At 48.2% G+C, this 24,044-nt stretch overlaps 1 protein-coding gene across 12 annotated transcripts in view; it reads left to right on the top strand.

The window, feature by feature from the left end:
• Positions 1-24,044, top strand: part of EXD3 (exonuclease 3'-5' domain containing 3) — a 290,826-nt gene that overhangs the window by 177,700 nt on the left and 89,082 nt on the right. Inside the window, exon 21 of one of the 12 annotated variants that reach the window (XM_056351782.1) lies at positions 7,225-16,284. The exons of the other annotated variants lie outside the window; for them this stretch is intronic. Coding sequence (XP_056207757.1) covers positions 7,225-7,242 — 18 coding nt within the window. The 3' untranslated portion in view covers positions 7,243-16,284. Of the gene's footprint in view, positions 1-7,224; positions 16,285-24,044 lie in introns of those variants that run through there. 12 annotated transcript variants of the gene reach the window in all.

Here is a 24,044-nt window from a genome sequence, read left to right as displayed (position 1 = left end):
TCCTTGGCTCACCAGCATGATTCAGGCATTTGTTGAGCCTACAGAGGAAACACATTCTTAAAGTCTGTGTCAGGAAACCAGCTTCGAAGGCAGAAAAGTCGTGTGAATTTTCAGTGTTCCTCTAAGACCTATAATTTGTTACAGCACTGTGGGTGCTGCAGTTTGTTTGTGGTGTGTGTTAGTGAAGCCCTCACAGGTTTTACACTGCGACACATTTAGCGGATTTTCATGCGACATTTGTGAGTTAAATCAGAAGTTGCTGTATGAGAAGGTAGGATCGGGACATGTGGTCATTAGCACATAGGAATGTACACCTGACATGAGTTTGAGTGTAAACTGGCCAAGAAACAAGCTTTTGTCAATGCAATACAAGTAAGGCTGTTCCTAAAATATTTTAACATGAAACGCGTGAAGCAAGCCTCAGATCCCGCCATGTCCTGTGCATCCCAGAGCAGAAGGAACAGTGAGGCAGTTGTGCCTGAGCTGCTCAATGCAGGTGAGCCTGAAGGCTCTGGAAAGGTCATTTACTGGTGAGATCAGAATGGTGGTTTATTTGTTGCAGAACATGACAGTGCCAAGACCTTCTGGAAGAGGACAGCAGTCCATGAGACTGTAAAGTCCCTGAAAGCTCTTGCTCAACCAAAATGCAAAGCAGGGACCAGAGCAGAAGTGTCAGAGAACTAGATGCTGGTGACCCAGCCTCCCTCTGAAGAGCCCTGGAGGGGTCATGGTCCTCAGGAAAGATGAATGGGAAGAGAAATGAGGCATTCTTATTAGAAAAGGAGACGGTGGGACCGAACCTGGACAACTGAATAGTCTTTGCAGATTTCCCTTTCTGTGGCAGCAAGCCTTGAGTCCAGGTTTAAAGTAAGAAGCTTAATTTAGATCAGTCCTTCAAGCCTAGGTAACATTTTTCCAAAACATAAAAGTGCAAAACAGCTACTTCCCAGGAGCAGGAGACCTCTGAAAGGGAGATTGTTTGTGTGTTGCTTGTCCAAGCGACAATGATTAAAGGTTTCTCAGCAGGCTTGTTCCCTCGTTAGAGATTTGAGCCTCTGCTTTGAAGTTCCATCTCCAGCTGGAAACTTACACAAACCTTTGGGCCAAGAGCATTTTTTTCCCCTGAAATATTTGATATCAATACTTTGTTACAAATCTCTAACTTGTGTGTAGCTTCTGCTATGTGACTCATCTACCTTGGCAGAAGACAGCCAGTGACAAAACGGGATTACTGAATGAAGGAAAAATCCACATTGCCCTGGGAAGATACATGGGGACCTCAAAATCCTGCTTGAGATAAACTCTCATCATCGCCAGTTTGGGAGATGGAAGTATTTTGCATCCCTCTCCTTTCTTCTTTGTGATTATAGAAACTTTTAACTCTTCTCCATACAGCAATGGATCGCTTGGAAATACAGAGCATAATCCTTTGTCTTTTTGGAACTAGGGAATGTTTTAAATAGAACTTTGAAAAGCAGCCTCTGTGTTTAGCCCTGCACAAGCTTGGCAGCTCGAGGTCAGGGTGCAGATGCAGATGTGAAGGTGACGCACTGCTGTGCGCACATGGTGAGGCTGGGGCATGTGGGACAGCCCCACATGCGCTCGCTTTGGTGGGTCTTTTTTGTCCTCTGAGCTTGGAGCAGTCGTGTGAGTGTGTCTGTTTCTTCTTCTCTTGAAAAATGTATTCCTGAGGAAGAAACGAGTGGGCTACAGACAAGGTCTGCACAGTTCACGTGCTCCAGTAGCCGCAGGAGGGACCTGCTGGTGGTGGCTGTGGGCCATGCAGTGCAGTGCACACCTGGACTCCGGATTTCCCTCCTCGGCGTTGGAAGGCATTACCACCGTTCGTGTGTGACCCTGAAACACAACATGCTCTCGTTGCTGCCGCTGCAGTATCCCAGTCGGACCTGGCAGGCTGGGATGGATGCTGGATGGCTGCATCTTGCTTGCAGGGCTGCTTGGTAGAGGCATTCAGAAAGCTTTTCCATGGAAGAAAGTCCTGTCTCATCATCTCTCCCCCACCCCCAGTCACAAGCATCTTTGTGTAGCCCTTCCCCGTCGCTGTTTTCCCATGGCAAAAAGTGCCTAGTTCAGAAAGCATCAGCCCCAAGCCCTTTGATCTTTTCTTTCTCAAGAGAAAAAAGATTAAAAAAAGACAAGAAGTTAAGGATTTGTGAGGGGGAACGGAACATGAATAGCAAATTCTGCTATGGAGGTCACCTCCCCCCAGCTTTTTCCTGTGTGATCAGGAGGAGGGAAGGGTGCGGAGTGGGTCTGTTGGGGGATGCGGGGAGGAGGGGAGTAAACTGGGGGCAGAGGAGTGGGGGCGGAGTGGTGAAGCCCTTCAAAAGGAACAATGCTTGCAAGCTCCTGCATTGTTAGGCGGCCCTTTACAGGGAGTGCCATGAATACAGGTTATAAATTCTTTGGCCATTGAGAGAGCTCTCCAAACCTGACTCCATCCTGCACTAAACCAGGCCTGAGCCCTATCAGTTGCATAGCAATGAATTCATTTACATCTGGATAGTTAATCTCCAATTCACTTGACAGTTTATCTCACCCTTGGAAGAGCAAGCAGTGCCTGCTCTATTGTGTTGAAGCCAGTCTATGATCATCAGCTAGACTAGCACCTCTCTTTTTTTGTGCAGCAAAGATAAGAAGGCTGGGTTTTGGTATCTAGCTTATGAAACACGCAGTTATTACCCCAAGCTGCTTGATTCTGCAGTGCATTCACTTGACGTCCTCCCCATCTTCCCATCTTTACCCTTTGCCTCTTCAACGTGGAAATGCCATATCCCTGCTTCTGTTACTGTCGCAGCACAACTGAAGTGCTACTTTTCTAATCTCAGTGGCATTAGATGAATGATATACACAATCCAGAACTACTCATTTTGTTCTCATTTGCTGAGGTCTCCTAATTCTGCACTGAGTTTTATCTCTGGATATTTTGCACGGATCCCCCAAGGAGGAAGCACTGCTCTTGTTCCAGCGCGGCTCAGCAGAGCATCTTCCAGGGGGGATGCCAAGGACAGTGCCCTGCAGCTGCATCGCAGGGGGCTGTGAAAAGCTTAGGATGTCCCGCGGGAATGGGAGAGGCATCATTGCCCAAAAACCCCAGCAAGAGGAGGCGAGCCTACATGTAAGCCAGAGCCTTTTGAGTAGCACTGACTCGGCCCATTGTGACTGGAGAAATAATTACAGTAATGCGCGTCCAAACGGGCAGTGATGTGGAGAGAGAACTCATTGCTTTTGGGCTGTGTGGGCATGTGGAGGTGAGAACACGGCCTGTTTTGGCAGATCAACTCACTTTCTGTTTGTGTTAGGAAAGTGGATCAGGAAAGGAGACCTTGGGGGTCAGAGGACAAAGTTAAGCGTGAGAATTCCTTGATTTATTCGTATTTCTAAGTCTCCAACTTTAATTTCCTGCAGTCAGTATTTGTATGTATTTGATGTGGTTTGGACATGATCTGTAGAAGGGCCACTCTAATTAAAATATCCCTTTTCTTTTATCTAGAGTGGCTGCAAATCTTTAACCGGTCCTTTTGTTTCCTCTAACACACAGTGCACTTCTTTCTGCTCTGGTCACGAGAATTATGTCTGAAGGGCTGGCTGAAAGGTTTAGTGTGGTTAACACTAAACAGTGAAAAATAGTGAGGTAACGTAAAAAATGATGTGAATTTAAAAAAACTAATAATAAGGCAGGAAAGCGACTTTGGTTTTTTCTTTAAGTACTAAAGAATCTTCCATTTGTCTGCAACATGGAAAGTCAGGAATGTTTCCTTTTCTGATGAAAGCTCAGACTGTCACTGAGTCACAACAGCCCGGCAGCAGAAACTGGAAACAGAGCTCCAGCTCTCCAAAGACGGGTAACAGCCCCATATCTGCTGGGCTGGTCCTGCTCTTCTCCCCCTCTCACCTTACCTCTCTGGGAGGACCTGTAGCGTGAAGGTCACAGGAGAAGTTCTTCGGTGAAGACCAGCTCCAGGCTGTGTGAGCAGTATGTCTCAAACGGGACTGTGACTGTATTTCTTGTTCGTGACCTCTAACTGAAATTGGTTTAACGTTGGAACATTTGGCTCTGCGATATGGCCATCACTGTTGCTGATCTGCCTTCAGCATGAAGCTCCAGTCTGTGCTGGAGTCTCTCTGGATCGACTCTATCTGTCCAGACGATGCTAGTTGGGTGTATCGTTGAGTCACTTTGGCTTCCTTTCCCCAGTTTGCCCATTTCTCATTCTTTGCTTTCCCTGACTTTATTTATAGTGCTGTGGTTCTGCTGCTGGAAACCCAGGTTGTGTTTCCTTTTCTGAGTCACCAGAGAGGGCAGTCCTTGCAAGGTTTAAGCTATTGCTATTAGCATTTCTTTTTCTTTTCTGCTTCATGTCAGATCAGCTGTTTTATCTCAAGGGTGGGAAGAGTTTGGAACTGGCCGGCTGCTGGGGAGTGACACGTGGAGAAATAATGTGATTAATCACTAGAACTCAGGTACCAGCATGGTGCATCCTCCAACCCTTGGGGTTGTTAGCCCAGGATTTAATGTCATTTCGGTGTGTGATAACAGAATGAGGACTTATCCAAGCAAAATTGTGTTATTAACCTTAAAATCTATGGGGAGATTCAGTGTTTGGTAAATAAATTAATGGACGTGAAAAAGCAACATCCTGTTGCAAAGCACAGAAAAGACTTGGTTTTTCCTACAGAAACAAGACAGGGTTGTGGGTTTTTATGTTTCCCTTTTGTGCTCAAGTGGATGAGCGAGGAATCGTTCCTTCCCGTGGAATTAATCCTGCTCTGCTTTCACAACTCCTGTCTGAGTGTGTAAATGCCTTTTTATTGTTTCTTGGTGTAGAGGCAAATTGCTGGTTTTTATGTATTTTCTAGTGACCCACAGCCATCTCTCCACATGAAAGATGTCTTCTATCTTTCTTATCTGGTCTGTGTTTTTTGTTTTTAAAACAGCCTAACGCAACGTTATTTTATTTTACTTCTGTGTACGTGTTTAAATAAAAATAAATTATAATAAATAGCATTAATAGAAACACTATGGTTATGATTTAAACTAAATAAAATTAGGGTGTTCAAAGCTGTATTTTCCATAGAAGCTCATGAAGCCCCTTTCTGCCTCAGTTTATGGCAGTCTGTAAAGTAGGACACACGGCACGTTACAGACATGGGATGCAGACAGGACAGGGTGGGACTCTGCCCTTGGCACATTTGGCATTGGCTCATTTGATATTTGGATCATAATGTCTCACTAACTCGGTTGCTTGCGTTGAAGTCCCTTGCATTTTTTTTTTTTAATTAAAAAATCAGTTCTTTTATTTCTTCTTCCACCAAATCGGAGCTTGCATGCAGGCTCTGTAAGCGATGGGGAGTCAGCTTTCAACGTGGCGAGCAGAGCCGTCACCATTTGTAAATGGCATTTCCTTGTGCAAGTACAGGAATCAGTGTCTCGCTCAGGACTCTCCATGCCAAGTCCAAAGGTTCGGGTCATGTTGGTTTTATAAGTGGGTTTAGAATTTACGCTTGCACCCAGGAGGCATCTGGAAAATGTCTTGATTAGCTGATGACCATCACATTTTCATGCTCAGCTATCTGGAAACCAGTCTTATGGGATGGCGTGAAACGCTTGCATTTGAGTGGGTGTCGGTGTCTGGGTATGAGAATTGCTGCTGAATTTTCTCCTGGAAAACCTTGTGGTGTGCTGGGTTGTGCTTCTGCCAGGGCATGGGGCAGAAGTCCTCTCTTCTGCTGCCTCCCTCGCAGAGACGGCAACTTTCTGTGAATATCTGTTATCTTCCGTGACGAAAGCCAGATGAATAATTGCTGCTACTTATACTATTGAACTCTCCTAAAGAAATTCTCCACTGGGTTAAGAACAAGCATGACAAATCTCAACCCAAAGGAATGGAGGCGGGGAGTGGTAACTTATAAGCCATGAAAAACAAGAGCTGTAAATGGAAAATGGCTTCACACCATAACGCTTGGCACTCACTCTTCCACGCTTCAACCTGCATGGTCAGTGCAGCCAAGAGAAAATGGGGAGTGAGTTTATGCCTTCAGCAATTACCGTAATTACCCCTCCACTGGTGCCAGATGCAGCCTGCCACACTGTTTGCATGATGGCAGGTTGGATGAGCAGGCCGTTATAAAACAGTATCTTTTGGCTCTGGGCAGAGGGCACCCGGCCCCGGGTGAGCTGCAGGCAGGAATTCACCACCGGGGTGTTTTTGGGGAGCACTGGAGGCCAAGGCTGGCAAAGGGCAGCGCTTCGCTCAAGGGGCTTCAGACCCTGCCGGGGCTGAGCAGAGCTCCTGGCTCCTCTTTGGTGGCTCTCTGAGTTTTGAGGGGCTCCTCAAAAGGTTTTCAGATTGCTGCAGACACAAGGGGAGAGCTGCCAGGGGCACTGAGGGTGCTGACAGAGGAGCTCTGGCCTGGAAATGGCTCCCCAGCACGGGCTGGGTGGTAGCCGGGTCTGCCTTGGGGGTGGCAGTGGAAGGAGATGAAGATGTGAGCCATCGTCCCCCCTAACCATCACTGGAGGCTGCCCTGGCCCTCGGTGCTGCCATTTTCTGCCCCGAGGGATGCGGACAGCCCAGGACCCTGTCCCCATGCCACAAAGCACTTCAGGCTCAAAGCCGCGGCCGGACTCCATGGGGGGGGTGGTAACATGGTACCATTTTCCCACAAAGCCCCCCCATTCACCCTGACCTCCCTGTGAGACCTTTATCTCTGCGTGTTTCCCCACGGAGCTCCAAGGGCCACAATTCCCAGGGGGGCAGAGGGGCTCCTGGCCCTGTGTCAGGCAGAGGGAGGTGCCACCCAGGTGAGGTACCACCACACCAGGGCCAAATGCCGGACGGGGGACCTGAGCGCCACGGGAGGTGTTGGCGGGCAGGGATGCCCTCCATACGGGCTGGGAAGGGTTAAAGAGAGGGGCTGCTGGGCCAGGGGTTATTTTGCTGGTTTGCTGCAGCTCTGAGATCAGTACCTGTGACCCGTCTGCATGCCAAAAGTGGAGGCTGGAGGCAGTATTTAAACCTCGGAGGAATATATAAAAAAAAAAAGTGTTTTCTTCTTGAACTAATGCAAAAAACAAAGAGCTTGTTTCAGTGCTCGCCTCCTCTTTCAAACTGGATGAGATCCTGGATTTTTTAAAAGAAAACAAAGCATATTTCAAATACAGACTTTCTTTTAGTCTTTTTTTTTTTTTTTCCCTTCCAGTTGCTTTCTGTTTGCTGACAGAGATTTTGGAGCCCTGGGGAAGGTACATCTGCCAATGATGATCTCGGCTCTTCGTGAATCCCGGGCCCCGTGCGGGGGAGCTCTGCCCCCCTCGCTGCTCCTTCCCAACCAAGAGTGGGCTGAGCCGCCGCCGCGGGGTCCTGGTACCGCTTCCCCCCCAGATGCGAGTGTCATCTGCTCCAGCATCAGGAAGAGGGCTTTAGGTTGGATGTAGGAGCCCTATCCTGCTGTCCCAAAACCCTGTGTCCTACAGCAGCTCCAGATACTCTGGGCAGCCATGATGCTGCGTTTGGTTAAAGACTCAGACAATTCTTGACGTTTGCGGACACCCACCTTTGCATGCTTTTGACTACTGGGCTAGAAAACCCCCCTTTTACTCCCAAAGGATCCAAGGCGAAGTGATTCGTCTCATGGCCTGTGGGAACGTCGGTGGCCAAGCCCTCATTTCTGGAGAGACTTCCAGGACACTCCGGCTGCAGAAGTGATGTGTTAGAGCCCTGTCGTGGTGTTAGCTTGACGTTAACCGCTAGGCAAGGAGCTTGACAACTGGCAGAAGCCAGAACCTTAGCATTGCCCTCCTGTGCGTTATCAGAAGAAAATAAATCTTCTCTGATTAGTTTTTTTTTTTTTTTTTAAATGAGAACTCTCAGCAAATAAATGAGCTGCCTGCATGGTGATAATCGGCTGTTTGGAAAGCAAGTCTGCAGAGTGTATACACGGCTGGAAGTCATCAAAACCATCTTATCCCATGGAGTCTCCTGTGCTGAACTTGTGTTTACAATATCAGATAGAAAAAGGAATTTTTCAATGGATATTTTCTGATAACTTCTTTTAGCCAAGCAGCAGCATAATTAGGGCCTATCTGCATAGGGCCGGGGTATCTGCCAGCTGCAGAGACCTAACCTCCTCTCCATCCCTTTCTTACTATTTTGACATATCTTGCTCCAGTTTAAATCTGTGTGCTAAGGCTTGACGGACGCTGAAGATCCCATGAAGAGCTTGTCAGTGGTCCTACGGGACTGTCAGGGAGGAGGACAAGCTTATGCCAGGAGGTGAGCACGCTGCTGCCCTTGGCCCTTCCCATGGCTGCCACGGTGTGTAAGAGAAACACAGCTGGGAAGGATGCGAGTCCTTACATTAAGCAAAGCTGCTGACAGTATTTCTTGCTGTGATTTAGAAGCATTGTTTATCCACCAACTTTTTTAAAATTTTTGCTTATTCTCAAAAGCTCTCCTAAACAATCCTGATATTCAGTCACTAGTTATAAGCTGGAATAAGATAAACCTTTTAAAGGATGGCCATAAATACTTGATCATTGTTCACCATGCCATTCATTTCCCCCAATCTTTGCCTCTCTTCCTCCTTTCCTGTGATTTTCTCATCCATAAAGATCCCTTTGTATGGTTTCTGCTAAAAGTCAGTGCTGGATAATTGGCCAATTTCCTGCACGCTGGCAGTTTTGTGGATTCATTGTGCTCGCGGTCCTCTTCCTCGCCATGTGTCGAGATCACCTCTGCTGGTGCAGACTGGTAGCTAGACCCAGCCACAGCTGCAGGTCAGGTCTTGAAAAGAACCATGCAAAAGCCAGAGCTTCGAGCGTGGTGTGCTGGAGACCCCGCCGTTGTAATAACCTGCACTCAGCAAGGAGATGCGTGCTCTGCCGGGGGATGCTGAGACCATATTGTGGGGGGAGCGTTAGAAAAAAATCTCGAGGTGATTTGGACAAGATTGCTGGGTCCAACATGAGGTAACCATAGAAAAAATGCAAATTGAACTTGAAGCCCAGTCTCTCAATTTTTTTTTGTGCGTGTGAAATCTCTTGGCATCTCACATCTCCTCTCTGAAAAGCTGGTATTTGTAGATTTACGACAGATTATTTTTTATGCTGGAGGCCTTCAAACTGTTCTGACATGAGCACAAGCTATTCTGCTATCTTAAAAAATTAAGTCTTAAATGAGAACTGAAACTCACTGAACTATACTTCAATTACAGTATAGCAGAACACTTTAACATGCGCATGGAAAGAAGCCTGGGAGGAAGGGAAATGAACCCTGAAAGTGGATCAGAAGCTGGAGGGTTTCAGAGGCACTACACTGGTTACCCTCCTCTGGAGCTGCACCCTGGAGAAATCAGCTTTGCATGCGAAGCCATCACCATCCAGCTGCAAAACCCAGCTAAAATGTAAACTTCTCTAAAGCCTTCACGGGTGCTTTGCATCTGTATCTGTGTCTGATTAGCTGGAATTGCGCAACAGCAGTTGGTGGTGGTGCCAGTTCTTCCCTCCTTACCTTGGCCCATGGTCTCCTTCACGCGCTGTTTTGTCTCTGGCTGGAGACCATCCTCCTCGGTGTCGGTGCAGCAGCAGGCACAGCAAGAGCCTGGCTTTGTGGGTCTCTGGACAGCAGGATAGAAAGGCTGAGTGATGTTTCTGGTTCCTGTGGATGGCCATCATGCAGACAACAGCTCACCTGGAGGTGGGGAGGATGAACTCAGGACTGGAGGTGGTCATGAGCCCAGGCTTTCTGTAATAGGATTTTCACGATGATTTGCTTCCCCTGTCATGTTGTTTCAAATTCCTCACAAGCCATACTTTTCACAGTCTGGATTTTCTCTCATGAATTTCTCAAGGGGCTATCTGGAGGGGAAACTATTTCTCACCATAACAAACAACCAAAGCCTTCATCGTTAAAAAATAAAGCACTAACATGGCCCTACAATGGACCCCTTTGTCAAGTCACATCTGTTTAGATCACCAGAAATTATAAGCCTTTACTTTTGAAAGTAATTTTCTTTTATCAAAATAGGAAAGAGGACTGCAAAACATTCAGAAAAAATCTGCATGAAAGCTGAGGCATGTGACAGTAGTACTCCATTTTACACAGAAAAATCAAATTGCCTGTATATACAAATATTGGACTTACACTTTTCCAGATGAAAGTACAGATGGCTTCATGGTACAGGTCACTGCTGTGCTAGTGTAAAACCAGTGTGAAAAAAATATCTGGCCTGCTGGACAGGCAAGCTCTAATTTCAGAGCTAATACAGATTACCTTGGGTTTAGCCCCAAAGTTTAAAATGTGTTTCCCAGAAGTTGCCTGCCAGTGATTGCCAAATTGTAGAGCAAGAGGATTCACATGGGGAATGATGTAAAATACTATGTGAGGTGTATTTGATCATTTGAATTAAATAATCCACAGACATTTACCCCCAAGTAATGCAAGTGCCTGCACTTCTTTATGAGCCTGGAGAAGGCTCGAAGTGCTGCTGTACCCACACTAGGCCAATATGCAGTTACCCAGAGGTCTCGCAGATAGGCTATGCCAGAAACTTGCTGCCTAAGGCCCTGCTCTTGCTCTTTGCCAGCCACGCTGCTTTTTCCCTTTCCAGTGCAAACCACTTTTCTGCAGGCAAGAAGCTGGTAACCACCATCGTGGCAGCAACGCATCCCAGCTCCATCCCTGGCTCTGACCCAGATCAAGCCTCTCTTTTGGAAAGAGGCCACCTTCCTCTGAAACAAGGGCAAGATTTTGCAAGGCAGCAAGCCTTAGGAGAGTGGATTTAAGTCAGCTCTCACTGGATCATAAAACTTTCCTGGACACTTTTGATAATCCAAAATATTTGGCTGAATTCATGGGGTTTGAATTCCAGTAGGTCTCTGAACCAGGACTGTGGGGAAAGCCTGGAGGCACCGAGGTTTGGGGGATGCAGATGAGCTCGGTGTGAGCCATGGTGCTTAGGAAAGCGAGCTGCACGGCTCTGAGTTCTTAAGATAAAAGAGATCACATCAGTCTTGCTGCCAGCCATAGTGGGGCAAGGAACAAATCTGCTGGTTTCTGTCCAGCCAGTTGAGACACAAACTGCTCATCCTGTTGGGCTGACGGCTCTTAACCCATCTTTGCTGCATCGCCACGGAAAGTTTCACCAGCAGTGACTGAAACGTCCCCAGCCTTTCGTCTGACGTGAAGCTGGAAATGAACTCTAAATTTACCTGCACTCTGAACTGAAGACCCTGTGTTCACATTTGGTGTTTTCCCTAGATAAAAGAAGGGGAAAAAAGAGGCAAATTTGTCTTGATGGAACTTTTTTTGCTCTTAGAACATCCTTCAAAGCCTTTTCAGGGGCACCATCAGTGGAGATGAATTACAGATCATTCCTGTGCATCCAATAAAGGGAATGGCTGTAGAAATTCCTCTAATTACATATAATTGGTTTTGAAATTAAATGGTCTGGAATTTCAGTGAGTGACTCTGACAAGGATTACCGGCTGAGAAGGAGGTGCAGCCTGTTGGAATGAGATAGATACATGGAAGTAATTACAGCAACGGTTAGCTTTAAGAATTGTGATACTACAGTAAATTAGGCCACTTTAGGTCAATGCATGCAGAGAGTTTCACACTTCACTCCTGTGCTGCAGGTACTGTGTTCTGGCAGCTCTGGAGTGACTAGAGCCCATTTAGCATCCTTGGGGGAAAAGGCTAAACAGCATGTGCTGAGGCAAGGCTGCATGATGTGAATCCTCCGTATTTTTAATGTTAAGTGATACAAAGCAGAGCTGCTTCTTGCCTGTCCTTTCCCCAAGCATTTTATTCTGGCAAGTGGTTTAATTCATTCATGAACGCTCTCTGGACTGCACAGTCATGCCAAATATGCAACTGTCTGGTTAAAGATGTACAAACAAGGTGTGCCTGATTCCTGCATGTAGTTACCGTAACAAGTGCAAACACGCACTAGGAGTTTGAATACACGCATGAACAGACACCCAGATTAGAAAAGAATTTCTGAATGCAGAGACCTGATTTGAGCAACAAGTCATGGCATCTGTACATGCAAATTACATGTGCTATCGCACGTGAATTTTGAAGCTCTGTTTCTAAGGAATACAGGTATTTCTATGTATTAGACCACAAAGCTAATCTGACTTCCCCTTCTTAACCATAGTGATGAGATCACTGGAAAAAAAGAGTTACCCACTGTTCATCACCCTTCCTCATTTTCAATGTCCACGTGTTAAACATCACACAGTGCTCAGTTCAGAGCTTGGATATCTAGGGAAAACAAGATCCAGAGGTGGAGATGACAGAATAAGGGAACTCACAATATGTGGAGCCATCTCTTATACGCCAACCACAAAGAGACAGGAAAAATACAGAATCCGGCTCCTGAGCTCCAGGAGCCTCCAGCCTCAAGGGGTGGAGGTCATCCATTTGGGAAGGACACTTGTTCCTCTTCACGTCACCCAGGCCCCTGCTTCTGTAAGCAGCAGTGGCAGGATAAAGCCTGAAAGGATGAAATGATGAAGGCACTGTGGAGAGCTGTCTAACAGTCTCTGTGCTCACCAGCCTTCATCTGTTCAGCCCTTGTGGGGCTCTGACCTCTTTTTGCGTTGTTGTGTTTTCAGACGATACTGGTACATACATCTTTCCTTGCACTTTTCCCTTATAGACAGAGGGAAGCCAAGGGACGTTGACCTCTGGGTTGCCAGAACCTCAGCACTGGGCAGCCTTGAGCTGTCTGGCTACAAACTGTCACAGGAAGCATCAGCACTTGCCGCTTTCAGATGCAGTTTAAAAATACCTGCAAAGTCACACTGACCCAGTCACGAGGGTGGACAGTCTGAGGCCACTGAGAGCCCCGTCCTTGCCGTGTATTTGCCATTCGTCTGTTGTTTGAGTTCCTAGGAAGTTGCATTTAGCATCGGTGTTGTCTGTGCGCCTCTTCTCTAGCAGGAGTCTCCTGTTCAGTTATTACTGTGGTCTTCTGAAGAGGAAATGCTGTTCCCTTTTTCGGCATTTTTAAAGAATCTTATTTTTCAAAATCACTTTTAGAAACCAACTTTGGAAAATGGTGTTTAATGAGCAGGTGCTCACTGCTACCAGGCAGCTAAAGCAACGGAAAGAAGGCAAACTACATTTATCTTCCTAATGCATGCAAAAAAAAGATTTTAAAAAGATGACACGGAGTGCAAATAATTTGTCTTTTTGCAGGGTTACATGCAGCATAAACAAGTTCACTGAGTTGGTTTACCACATCAGTCAACAAACAGCTGTGTCAGCAGAAATGTGGGAGCAGTGTGTTTTGGGCTGGGTTGAAGAACACCCTGAGCTGACAAAAACAGGGGACAAGGACTGACGTGGACCTGGGCCTTCAGAGAGCAGAGTACCCTCAGGGGCAGAGCCAATAGTTTCTTCACTATTCCCTTTTTCCTTGTCACTTTGTTCATGTAGAAGCAACCTGGGGACATTGGATATGCCCCTACTGTAACACTGAGTAGCTACACTGCATGGCACGGTAGCTGGAACTGATAAATGCATCTCTTTTAATATTTTCTTGGGGTTTGCATGCATTTATGGATGCTCTTGCTATCTTTTAAGTCCCCCTCCACTCTTAGTCCACTGTGAGCACAGGTGTCAGTGCAAACTCTGGCACTGTGACAAAGTGTAAGTGCTGTGGTCCCCCCCGCTTGCTGCAGTGACACCCGGTTTGCAACGTGTGACGTTGATTGGTGTATGGAGAGCATCTCTCCTGCACCCATGGCTGGGGTGGCACATGGGCAGACGGGAGCAGGGCCATATGCACATCGTGTTTTGGGGCTTGGCTTTCTCCTTTTGCTCCTGAAGTGTCGTACAGCTCTCGCTACCGTAACTGCAGGGCAGAGTAAAATCTCCGTAGGGCTGATGAGCCTATAGTATGGCATTAAACCAGCGTTGAGGACCAGTCACCGCCAGCAGAACTGCAGGGGAGGGGAGCTGCTATTGCCCAGAAGTGTATTGTGGCCACCTGCAAGTGACAGCTCTGTAGGGCTTGTGGGGGTGAGTGGGGCACCAACAGGAGTGCCAGGGGCAGTCGCTGCTCGCAAGGCGGATGGGACTCGTTTCCCTTCCACTCCACAGCAGCACAAAGCCAGGGTTTCTCAAGAGGTTTCTTGCACCTAATTGTTCTGGCCATGAGTGCAGGGGCTGAGCAGCCCAGCTAGCTTGTGCAGGTAGTTGTGACGTTTGTTCTATTTTCTGGAGGTTTCCGTCTTTTCTTTGGAGATGACTGACCATTCGTTGCAGCGTGTGCCTGGCCCGACACCAGCTCAGCACTTGTTTGGTACAAGCTGTTGTGTCTCCCGTGCTTGTCGCAGAGCTGTTGGCTCCGTGCAGAGTGCCACCGGGAGCCAGAGCTGTGTGAGGAGGAGCACAGCTGCTGAGCACCACGGGGTCCTGCTTCTCCCCATGCTATGCATGATGCTCTGGCGGGCTCCATCCAGGTGGGACATAGCTGAACTTCAGCCATGCAGGAATATTTATACCAGTTAGAAACCTGTGTCTCCCCAAGGCAGGGAGGCTGCCAGCCTCAGCAAGATGCAGTGTGCTGAGCCGTGACAGTGAGACACGCAACACCTTGGGAGGCATTTTGGATGTTCTCTGGCAGGGCACGCTCTGCACCAGCAGCCCAGCCAATTCTGAAAAAAAATATCTGTTTTGTTCCTATTATTCCCATCAGAACTCAAAAAAAAATCTTGTCCTCAGAACCAGCAGCCAAATTTCTGCCTGTTTACGTCTCATGGTGAAGACTGGGTAATTTGGGGAGATTAGGGCAATAAACAGAACTGTAAACAAAATAAACCTGGATAGCATTGCAAAGGGCAGCCCTGTTAAATGTTCCTGGTGTCAGTGTAATTTGTGTGCAGTTTCATTTAGTTTATAAAGTCAGCACAGGATGAGATAATTGGAAAATGCCTTACTCACTGGGATGTCTTCAAGGTTTAACTGCGAGCTTAAATTCACATCGAATTCCGGCCAAGCGCTTAGGCTTGGGTTTTAAGTCTGTGTGTAATCAGGGCTGTTTCTCTAGAGCAGAATGAACGTTCGGGTGCCCTGGCCAGGTGTGCGGGAGGATCCTGCCTGCACCGGGCTGGGATCCGGCAGACCCTCCTGGCAGCGCTGCGCCTGGGAGCTGCCACAGCTATGAAGTAATGGTTTGGTTCTCAGGCTATTTTTGAAGCTAGAAATGCAAGTGTAACCAACGCTTCAGCATTTTCCCACACCTTTCATGTGACACAGGACTGTGCCCAGTCACAGGACTCTGTCCCTAGGACCTAAAAATTGTCACAGTTTCACTTCCCTCGTGGTTTTTTATTTGTTGGTTTGGGTTTTTTTTCTTCCTTCCTTTCCAGAGGCAGCAGTTGGTTCCCTTTGCTGCTCCGTTAGCTGCCAGGGAAATGCCTGGTATGACGCCTTTCCCAAAAAATTACTTTCTTTTGGAGATTCTCACCAATTTTGAACTGTTTTTGCAGGCAGGTAGTGTCCTTTTTAGACTCTCTAGATGTGTTTCACACCAGCTGTTCTGTATCTGGAAACACAGAACCAACTCTTGGGGCAGAAAAAGGAGCTTTCTAGGTTGTTTTAGACATAGTTTCTGCGACAGTTAAAATCAACATTTTAAAACAATAAATGTACAGCAGTTCCCATATTTATAATGGAATGGTTACAGAAAACCAAACCCCAGCTATTGCATGCAGTCCTTGCCCATCCACAGCTTTTGGATGGATTGCTACCTGCTCCCTTTCGAGTCTCATCCCCTGTTGCTGCATGAAGCGGGGAAGTGCCCAGCAAAGGTACACAGAGAAATCGGCCACACAGAAAATCCTTCAGTTAAACACGTAAACCCCAGACTACCCAGGGAAGTGCTGGTTCTCTGATCTGCTTCAATTACAGTCAGTCTAGGGATTACAATGACACTAGTCATTAAAAACGCTCAATCAGCTATGTGAGTTTTAAGTTGATGGTATTCCTTTAATTCTAATGTACTATTAGAATGTTAATTAAAAAAAGCATACCAAAATTAAGTACTCCTTCGAGAACCAAGAACCTGTCATTTGCTTGAAAACCGTGGATTATAAACTGCTTCTTCTACTTTTGCTGCCAAATATGCAAAGTAAATTGCACAATTTCAAGGATGCAGTTGAGCTGCTTTGTGTTTTTCTTTCTCCAACTGAGAAGAAATATTTTCTTCCATCTGAGAGGGAGTAATTTGTTTTTCTTGCCGTGTAACACGTATGGGCTCTCATCAACGTTAATACAATAACTTTTCCACCATTTCTAATCTCACTTTATCATGACGTTGTGATTTTTCTAAGACAAAGATTGTTTGTTTGCTTTTTTTGCTTGCTATAATTTCTTAGTTAGTTTTCTAAATGAAAGAAAGTGAAGTTTAGCAAGAGAAGCAGTGATTGCAGTTGTGAGCTGTACTGAGCTTTATTCCCATCCCTGCTCAGGCGTGAGAAAGTTCTCAGCCAGTGGGACTGTTCACATCCAAGCTTTTCTCTTCCTTAGTTGTCAAATACCCAAATCGTTTACCCAAGCTTCATCCATAGATTGCACAATCAATTACTGCTCTATGACAGATATTGGGATGCTTTCTTATTTTCTTAGCTTGTTGTTTGGGTTTTTTTAATTGCAAGATTATCAAATGCCGGATGGTGTTTCACCAGTGTTGTGGTATAACCCAGGAGAATGGGACAGGGAGGCTTTTAGAAACCTGCCTCCGTAAACGCTTTAATTCATGTGCCTGCAACTCAGTTGTTGAGGATGGGTTTCCAAGTGTACTCTCCTCAACAGGAGAGGCAAATGGGACATATTGGTCTCACTTGTGGGGGTAGGAGAGAGCAGGTTGGTATAGAAGATGGGTGTTCCACCCAGAGTGTTTACACTATCATAGAAAGCTTTAAAATATTTTTAAAGTGTTTAAAATCTGATGGGCTTTTGATAGCTTATATGTTAATTATATAAATCAGAATAGTTAGGGTGTTCAGTCATGGTCCCTGTATAGGCAAATTGTTCTAATAGTTCAGTGGTCACCTTAAGTGTCCAAGCCTTGTTTCACAGGTGGGACATCCAGTTTCCCGTATATTTTACCTCTCCAGAGTTTGGTAATTTTTCCATTATCTACCACTTAACTGTCCTTGTCTTAAATTGTCCCTTTGGATTTCTGTTTTGTTTTATATTCCCAAAGTCACACTGGGTATTTGAGGACTGTGCAGCAGCAAACAAGACGAAGGGCCAGTATTGACCATTGCAGGCACCGTTCCAGCCGCAGCTCCTGGCACAGCTGCTAGCCAGGGCCAAGCACAGCTCTTCCAGCTCCTAGCCATCCCAGCAGGATATGCCCCACCAGCAACGTATCTCAGCCCACGTAAAGGTTGAAGCATTTGCCTGCTTTACTGATGATGATGACCTCAGTGTGTTTGTCCTCAAAAGGCTTTTACAAGTAAAAGAGGAAAGTTACTTGGAATCCTTCAGCAACTGAGGTTAGAAAGGACCTCTGGGGGTCCCTAGGGTTGATACAGGATTGATGTTAGTATTGATTAGATTGATCTGAATATGGAAAAGGGCTGGGAGCGCTCACATGAAATGTTTCTCTCTTGGGGTTCATTTCAGGTTCTTTTGAAGTCAGCACAGCAGCTCCCTTTAACGTCGAGTGGCAGCTCTAGGGTCCCTGCAGTGACATCAGTGTCCCCAAACTTGGGACTTCTAACAATTAGGCAGCTGGTATAAGCTCATAGAAGAGACACAGATGTCTCCAAGGCTGCCTCTTCCAGTCCTGAGGCACATGGAGATGCGAGTGACCTGTTGCAGGTCCCTGTCTCTTTCCACCAGCTTTTGGGAGAGCCCCTGTGACCCACTCAGTGCTTTGAGATGTTCAGGGAAGAGGTAGATAAGAGGGAACTTTACCTTGGTGAATAGGTCCAGGTGCCTGACTCTGTGCTGAAATCAGTTTATATGTTCTTACCCATTTCAGAAAGTGTTTGGTAAGAGGGATTTCAGCCTGTTGTAAACGACTTGTGAGTCCACCACAACTCTTAAGGATTTGCTGAGGCTCGGCGCCCAAGTGTCATTTCACAGTGAGGGTTCTCCTGCTGTTAGACTTCTGCTGCATTGCAAAGAGCTCAGCCAGCAGGATTTAAGCCCAGAAGCTGAAAGCGTTAGAGTTACCATAATGTGGACTTACTTGCTCTCAAAATGTGTTTATAGACAAGAATTCGGGAGTTTCCAGGGAATCCACAAAGAAAATGGAAGGGCAGCATCTGTGACACACCATGAATTAAGATCACAGCAGTGGAAAGCCGCTGGGTTGACTTTCTAAGGCTCCTTTCTACTGCAAAGAAAATCGGGGGTTAAGAAAGCTGTACTGGTTTTGCAGGCAGTGTTCAGTCCCCACCACAAATGTTATGACGTTGAAAAGAAAATCCAGTGCAGAATGGCAAAAGGAATCTCTTGCACTGATGTGCTGTAGAGTTTTATGACCAAACATTTTTGCAGGGAAGAGCTTTTACTTTCAGGGCAAAAAATCAAGATTTGTGTTCAAAGTCTGAACAGATGAAAAGCAAACCCTTTTGATTCATCACCGTTCTCAGTGTGATTTTGGGTTTGCTGCCCGTGTCCCTGTGGCAGGTCTGCATTGCCCATTGCCCTCTGTGCTGCTTCTTCCTATCAGGTGCTCCAAAACCGAAGCCACAGACACAGCTGGCTGAGCTGCATCGTCCCTGCGGCCATCCCAAAGCGCAGGCTTCCCGTGACTCCCACCCAGAGTAAGTCACAGTATGGTGGAAGGGGATGGCTCTGCACCATCCAGGCTGGCTGAGCTCCCTGTGGCAGGGGCCGCACGTACATTGGGAAGATGGTGTTGCCAGCATCTCACCTGCAGCGCTGCGGGGCAGCCGTGACAGCGGCCTCCTGCCTCGGCTGGGCTCTGGGTGCCCTGAGCTGAGCTTTGTGTGGATGTTGCTCTCCTGCAATTGCACGTCACCTGGTTGAACACTAGAGATTCAGCAGCCTGTGCGATAGATATAGCAGCACAGGAAAACCCACAGGAGCATTTCTGGATCCGAAAGTGTTCTCTTCCTACAGTCCAGTAACTCTGCATGGTGAAAAGTGAGGGCTGGGATACCCGTCTGCTGATGATGGCTTTATCTGTAGCCTTTCCTAATCCGAAAATACTGGGACAACACAGAATCTTAATGTGTTTGCAAGTCTAGACCACCAGACTGCTGAAGTGTTAGAGCCAGGCCTATTTCCATAAAGCTGGTGCCAAAACGTCTTCTCGATTAATGCAGGATGGGAATTGCCCCATGCCCCTCAAATACAACTGGACCTGGCAGGAGCAGAGGCAGCCTGGCACCTCATGGGCAGAGCAGGGGTGCCGCATCCCTGCGCTTCACCAGATGCTGCGCCTGAAAACCTGTCCTGATTTTCAGCCAAATTCAACATCTCAGCCTGGCATCATTTTTTGAGGACAATTGGTGGAGAGAGAAGAAATGTTGTATTGCAAGATAGTGGCAGATGCTCTGGGGCTGCAGAGCTTGTGGTGGTGCTTGTGGTGTCCAGAGCCCCGCCATAGCCCTCTTGCACATAACCACCTTGTAAAGCTGATGTCGAGCTCCTGACAGGCTCCTAATCTGTCCTGACATGCACGCAGATGCTCAGCTGAGTGTCATTTCCTGCTCTAAGGAGCCCAGATTGTTCCTGACTGGGACTTGGGTTTGAGCAATCAGTTTAATTTTTCTCTCTCATTTATTTCCTTTGCCTGAGGGAACTGTGCTTCAGCCTCCTTCTGTAACCCCCCTTATCGTGCAGCATATGACATACGCTCAGCAGGGGCAAGGGCTTTATTGATTAACTGAACTCCTGCTGGGTTTAGCAGTGCTGCAGCACAGATTTGCTCAGGGTGCGCTGCCACTCTGAGGTTTGCTCAGGGTGTGTTGCTGCTCCGAGCTCTGGTTAGATGCACACAGCTCCTTCCACAAGCACTCATCTTCTGCAAGCAGTCAGCACAGTACCGGTGGGAGTGCAGGGCGAGGGTCTCTGCTGCTGCTGGGAGTCATAAAGGGCTCCAGCCCATCGTTGTTGAACCCAAACAAGGTTTAGGCTGAGTGAAGAGCAAGGTGCAGCTCTGTTTTGCGTTGCTCGCCCCTGCTTTCACACCCAGGACAGCACAGGACTTAGCTGGGTGAAAACCTACCGCGGGAGCCACAGCTGCAGCGCAGGCACGCAGAGCAGGACCACGGCAGCAGATGTTGTGGGACAGCTCTGCCTGCTCGCATTTCAGAAGGGAACGCTCCACTTGGAGTCCTTTCCAAAGCAATTTGAGGTTAATTAGCAACTCCTGGCTTTGCTATCTAGCTGGTCTGTTTATCTTTTGTCTGAGCAAGTTCTCTTCTCTTCCTGTTGTTGTTCCCTCTCCCTGAGCAAAGGGGGGGCTGAGCAGACACCCTGCCCCACCACGCTCAGGGACTTGCTGGGCTGGGCAGGCTCCTGCTGCCGCCTCCTCCCCGCTCCCAGATGTACAGGCTGGTCCTTGCCTTCCAAAATGTCTCTCCTTACCCATCTGACCCTTTAATTTTTCTTCTGCTTAAAGGAGGCTCGTTGCAATGCAAGGTGATGGAGGCTAGAAGTACGGTGCTGGGCATAACACTTAGGAGGAGAGAGCTTGGAAAACCACAGCCAGCTCAGAGGTCTCACCTCCTGTGAGCTACCAGAAAGCACAAGCACGGTGGGGAGTCCTGGTTGGGACCGGTCCTTCGCGGTGCTGGGCTGCCTGGGGCCCTCGGCACATCGCAGCAGCCCGTGGGTGGGTGCTGGCGTGGAGAAATGACATCTGAGCTGCCCCTGGCCGCTCCTTGGAGCCCAGCTGTTAATGCCGATGGAAGCGATCCAAATACCAGCACATGGGCTCCAGCTAAGCCTTGGGGTCACCCCTGCTTTGCAGCGGGCATGCACCAGCCATAAACAGAGGCCACTGTGTTACTAATACACCCACCGTAAATGTTTTATGTAACCTCATAAACTTCGAGTAGCTGTAATCTTATAAAGCCTGTGGCCTTTGCTGGACTGGCATTTTAGGCAAGGGGCCTGGAAGAGCTGGGCCATCTGTGGTGGTAATGAGTTTCTCATCCTTTCAGAAAGAGAATAGTCCCTTGGTGGCCTTCCCCGTGAAGTCTCATGTGCTGAAGACTGCATGGGATTTTCCTGACTTGCATGTCAGCGAGGATCTAGTGGTGCGGCAGCGAGAATCCAGAACAAAACTACTGGATGTGACCCTTAAATTCATCCATCAAACTGCTGCCATAGTAGCAGTGAAACAACAGATACCGAGCAAGGGAAGATCATCTGTAGGCAGAGCAATTATGCAGTCTATAAGTGAACCCAAGATCCATGCAAACCCAGAGGTGCTTCTGAACACAGCTGCTTATTTTCGGTTGAATTAAGCTTTCCCCTCCCCTCTGTGAGAGCAGACTGCCCAGAGGCTTCCTACGGGCTGGGTGGCAGAAGGTGCCACCAAAGACTTGCCAGGGACTGTTTGCAGGGGCTGTTTCTTATCTCTTTGTGCCTTCATTCCTCTGTCTAGATCCTTTCTGAACTCTCTTCACAGAGGACTTGACCCCACCTTCCTACCTCTCCATTCTCCACTACAGGGTAACCCAAGCCCAGCAGGGATGGTTATTGCAGGAAAACCTCCACCACACTCCTCTCCATCCATCTCACGGGAGACCCTGCCTCCCTTGCAGCCCTCTCATCCTGGAAATCCTTCCTGCTGTCTTCCCGCTTGTCCAGCCCAGCGCACAGGCAGATGGTTTCTGTTGCAGCTGCTGGATTGCAGCTGCATCATTGAGCCTCAAGACAGCCGAACGGTAGCTCTCCCCACATCCTCCTTGCTCAGCGCCGCATCCATCCTGCTCCTGCCCCCTTCTCAGCATAACTGCTCCACGGGTGACAGAGTGGTGGCGGGATGGACTGGACTCTTCTCTCCTTCACACCAGGAATTTTGACACCAGCTCTGCCTGCACAAGGGAGTAGGGCGGCTCAAGCAACAGGCATGGTGCAAAACACTCCCTTTGTTTCTCAGTGGGTGAAGTCTTCACCCCAACCTTCAGGTTTAACCTTTGAGTGGTTCTGCTGGGTGTTTCAGGTCTCTTTGTGCCTCTCAGTAGTGACCACAGCAACATGGGGACATGGCCCCTATGGGAAAACTTGCTGTTCCTCCTGGCTCTTGGAGCACATGCCCAGGGATTGCCTTCCCAAGGGCCTAAAATATTTTGGGGTGGTAACACCACAATAAGAAGATAACAAAGGCAGAGCGGTGCCAGTGGAAAGGACGTTTCCTTCATGCAGGGACTGGGCAGACAGCAATTTTGGAAATACCCAGTGAATGATGTGCATGGACATGCATCTCCCAGTATCAAATGGTGTGTTCCTGTAGCCAGTCATCTGGTCACACAGAAGAGGAGCGTCTGGAAATCTCATTTTCACACTCACACTGTCTGGTTTTTCGATTCAAATACTGCCCCAAACATGCATCTGCTTTCCCTTGCAGCTTTTTGGCTGATACTTCTTGCTTCCCCCCACCCACCCCCATCTGAAGTATTTTTCTGGACTAAGGTATTCAGCCAGGAGCAGCCAGGGTTCCTTGGTTCCTGAAATATCTGCCTGGCCCTGGGCTTCTCTGGCAGCCACTGGTCCCTCACCCACAGTCCTGCCAGCTGGCCCAGCCCAGGCCATGCACTGCTGGTATGGAGCCCAAATCGTATAGATCCCTCTGCCAGGAAGAAGCCAGGGTTTGAGTTTTAGCCCGTTGGTCCTTTTCAGACCACTTTTCTCAGAAATCCTGGTCATGAGAAACACTTGCAAATGGTTTCTAGCTTTCCAGCCTCCTACTTTCCCCCATTAACTTCAGGCTTCCAGCAGCAGGCAGTGCCCGTCTCTGCCTGTCCCATGTTCCTTGGGCTCCTCCGAGAGAGAGAGCCACAGCAAGCAGTGTTCACTGTGTGTTTGGTGAGCAGGTGAGAGACACCAGTGCTTGTTCTTCCCGCTGCCAGCTTGGCTCTAGGATAGCTGTGCTCTGGACACTGTGTCGAATGTGCTCCCATTTCAATGGGATTTCGTTTCTACTCGTAGTGGTTCACATGGTGCAGCTCAGCTTCTGGGCTCAGCCTCGCGCAGCGCAGCTCCGTGCCAGAGAGTTTGTGTCCTGCAGAGACGAGCCAACTCCAAACAGTACGTGGGTCTGATATCATTGCAACCGATCTTGGCCCCATGCATGGGAGAAACGAGTCTTGGCAGAGAACTGTCCTTTGCTCTTCTATTTTCCTCCCGCCTGCTGACCCTCTCCCAGAGGGCTGCGCCAGGCACCGGCTCCCCGCGCCGGGTGGCTTCTGGGGCTGATGGAGACCTCTCCCTCCATGAGGCAGCTCCTGGGCCTCCTGACAAACGCTCTTGTCACTGCTACAGCCTGTTTGCTCTGATCACTGTATGCAGAGCTCCCCCAAGCCCCCAGACGCATCTGTCATCTCTCCAGAAATGCCTGAGCCTATGCACGAGCCAGGGCAGAAGTTTGAGCTCTGTGGGGAGGTGGGATGCCACCTCCTGCATCTGGGCTGTGCCTTTTCAGGCCCTGTGATGTGTGACCAGCTTCACCTAGAGCATCTCCTGTGCCCAGGCTGTGCTAACCTGCCTGCCTGCAGCCATGGGGGGAGAAACAACAGAGGAAGGTTTGTCCCAGCTCAGAGGTGGGACAAGCTGGAGAGGACCTCCTGTCTTTGGGGGTGGGAGGTTTGCACTGTGAGCTGTCGATCTCCACCCCACATTGTTTTGCCTCCAGGGAGGCACTGGGTGGATAGGTGAGGTGAGACTCAGCTCTTCAAGGTTTTCTCCACTGGATCCTCCCCAGGTGAAGGGATCAGAGGTGCTTCAGGCCATCAGTATGTGGCAAGGGGAGCTCTGCAGTGGGTGTAGAGCTGGCCCTAACCTAGCAGGGTG

Source organism: Falco biarmicus, chromosome 9, assembly GCF_023638135.1.
Source record: "Falco biarmicus isolate bFalBia1 chromosome 9, bFalBia1.pri, whole genome shotgun sequence".
Taxonomy (NCBI): Eukaryota; Metazoa; Chordata; class Aves; order Falconiformes; family Falconidae; genus Falco; species Falco biarmicus.
Note: the sequence above shows the minus strand (reverse complement) of the source record. Positions and strands in the feature narration are given on the sequence as shown.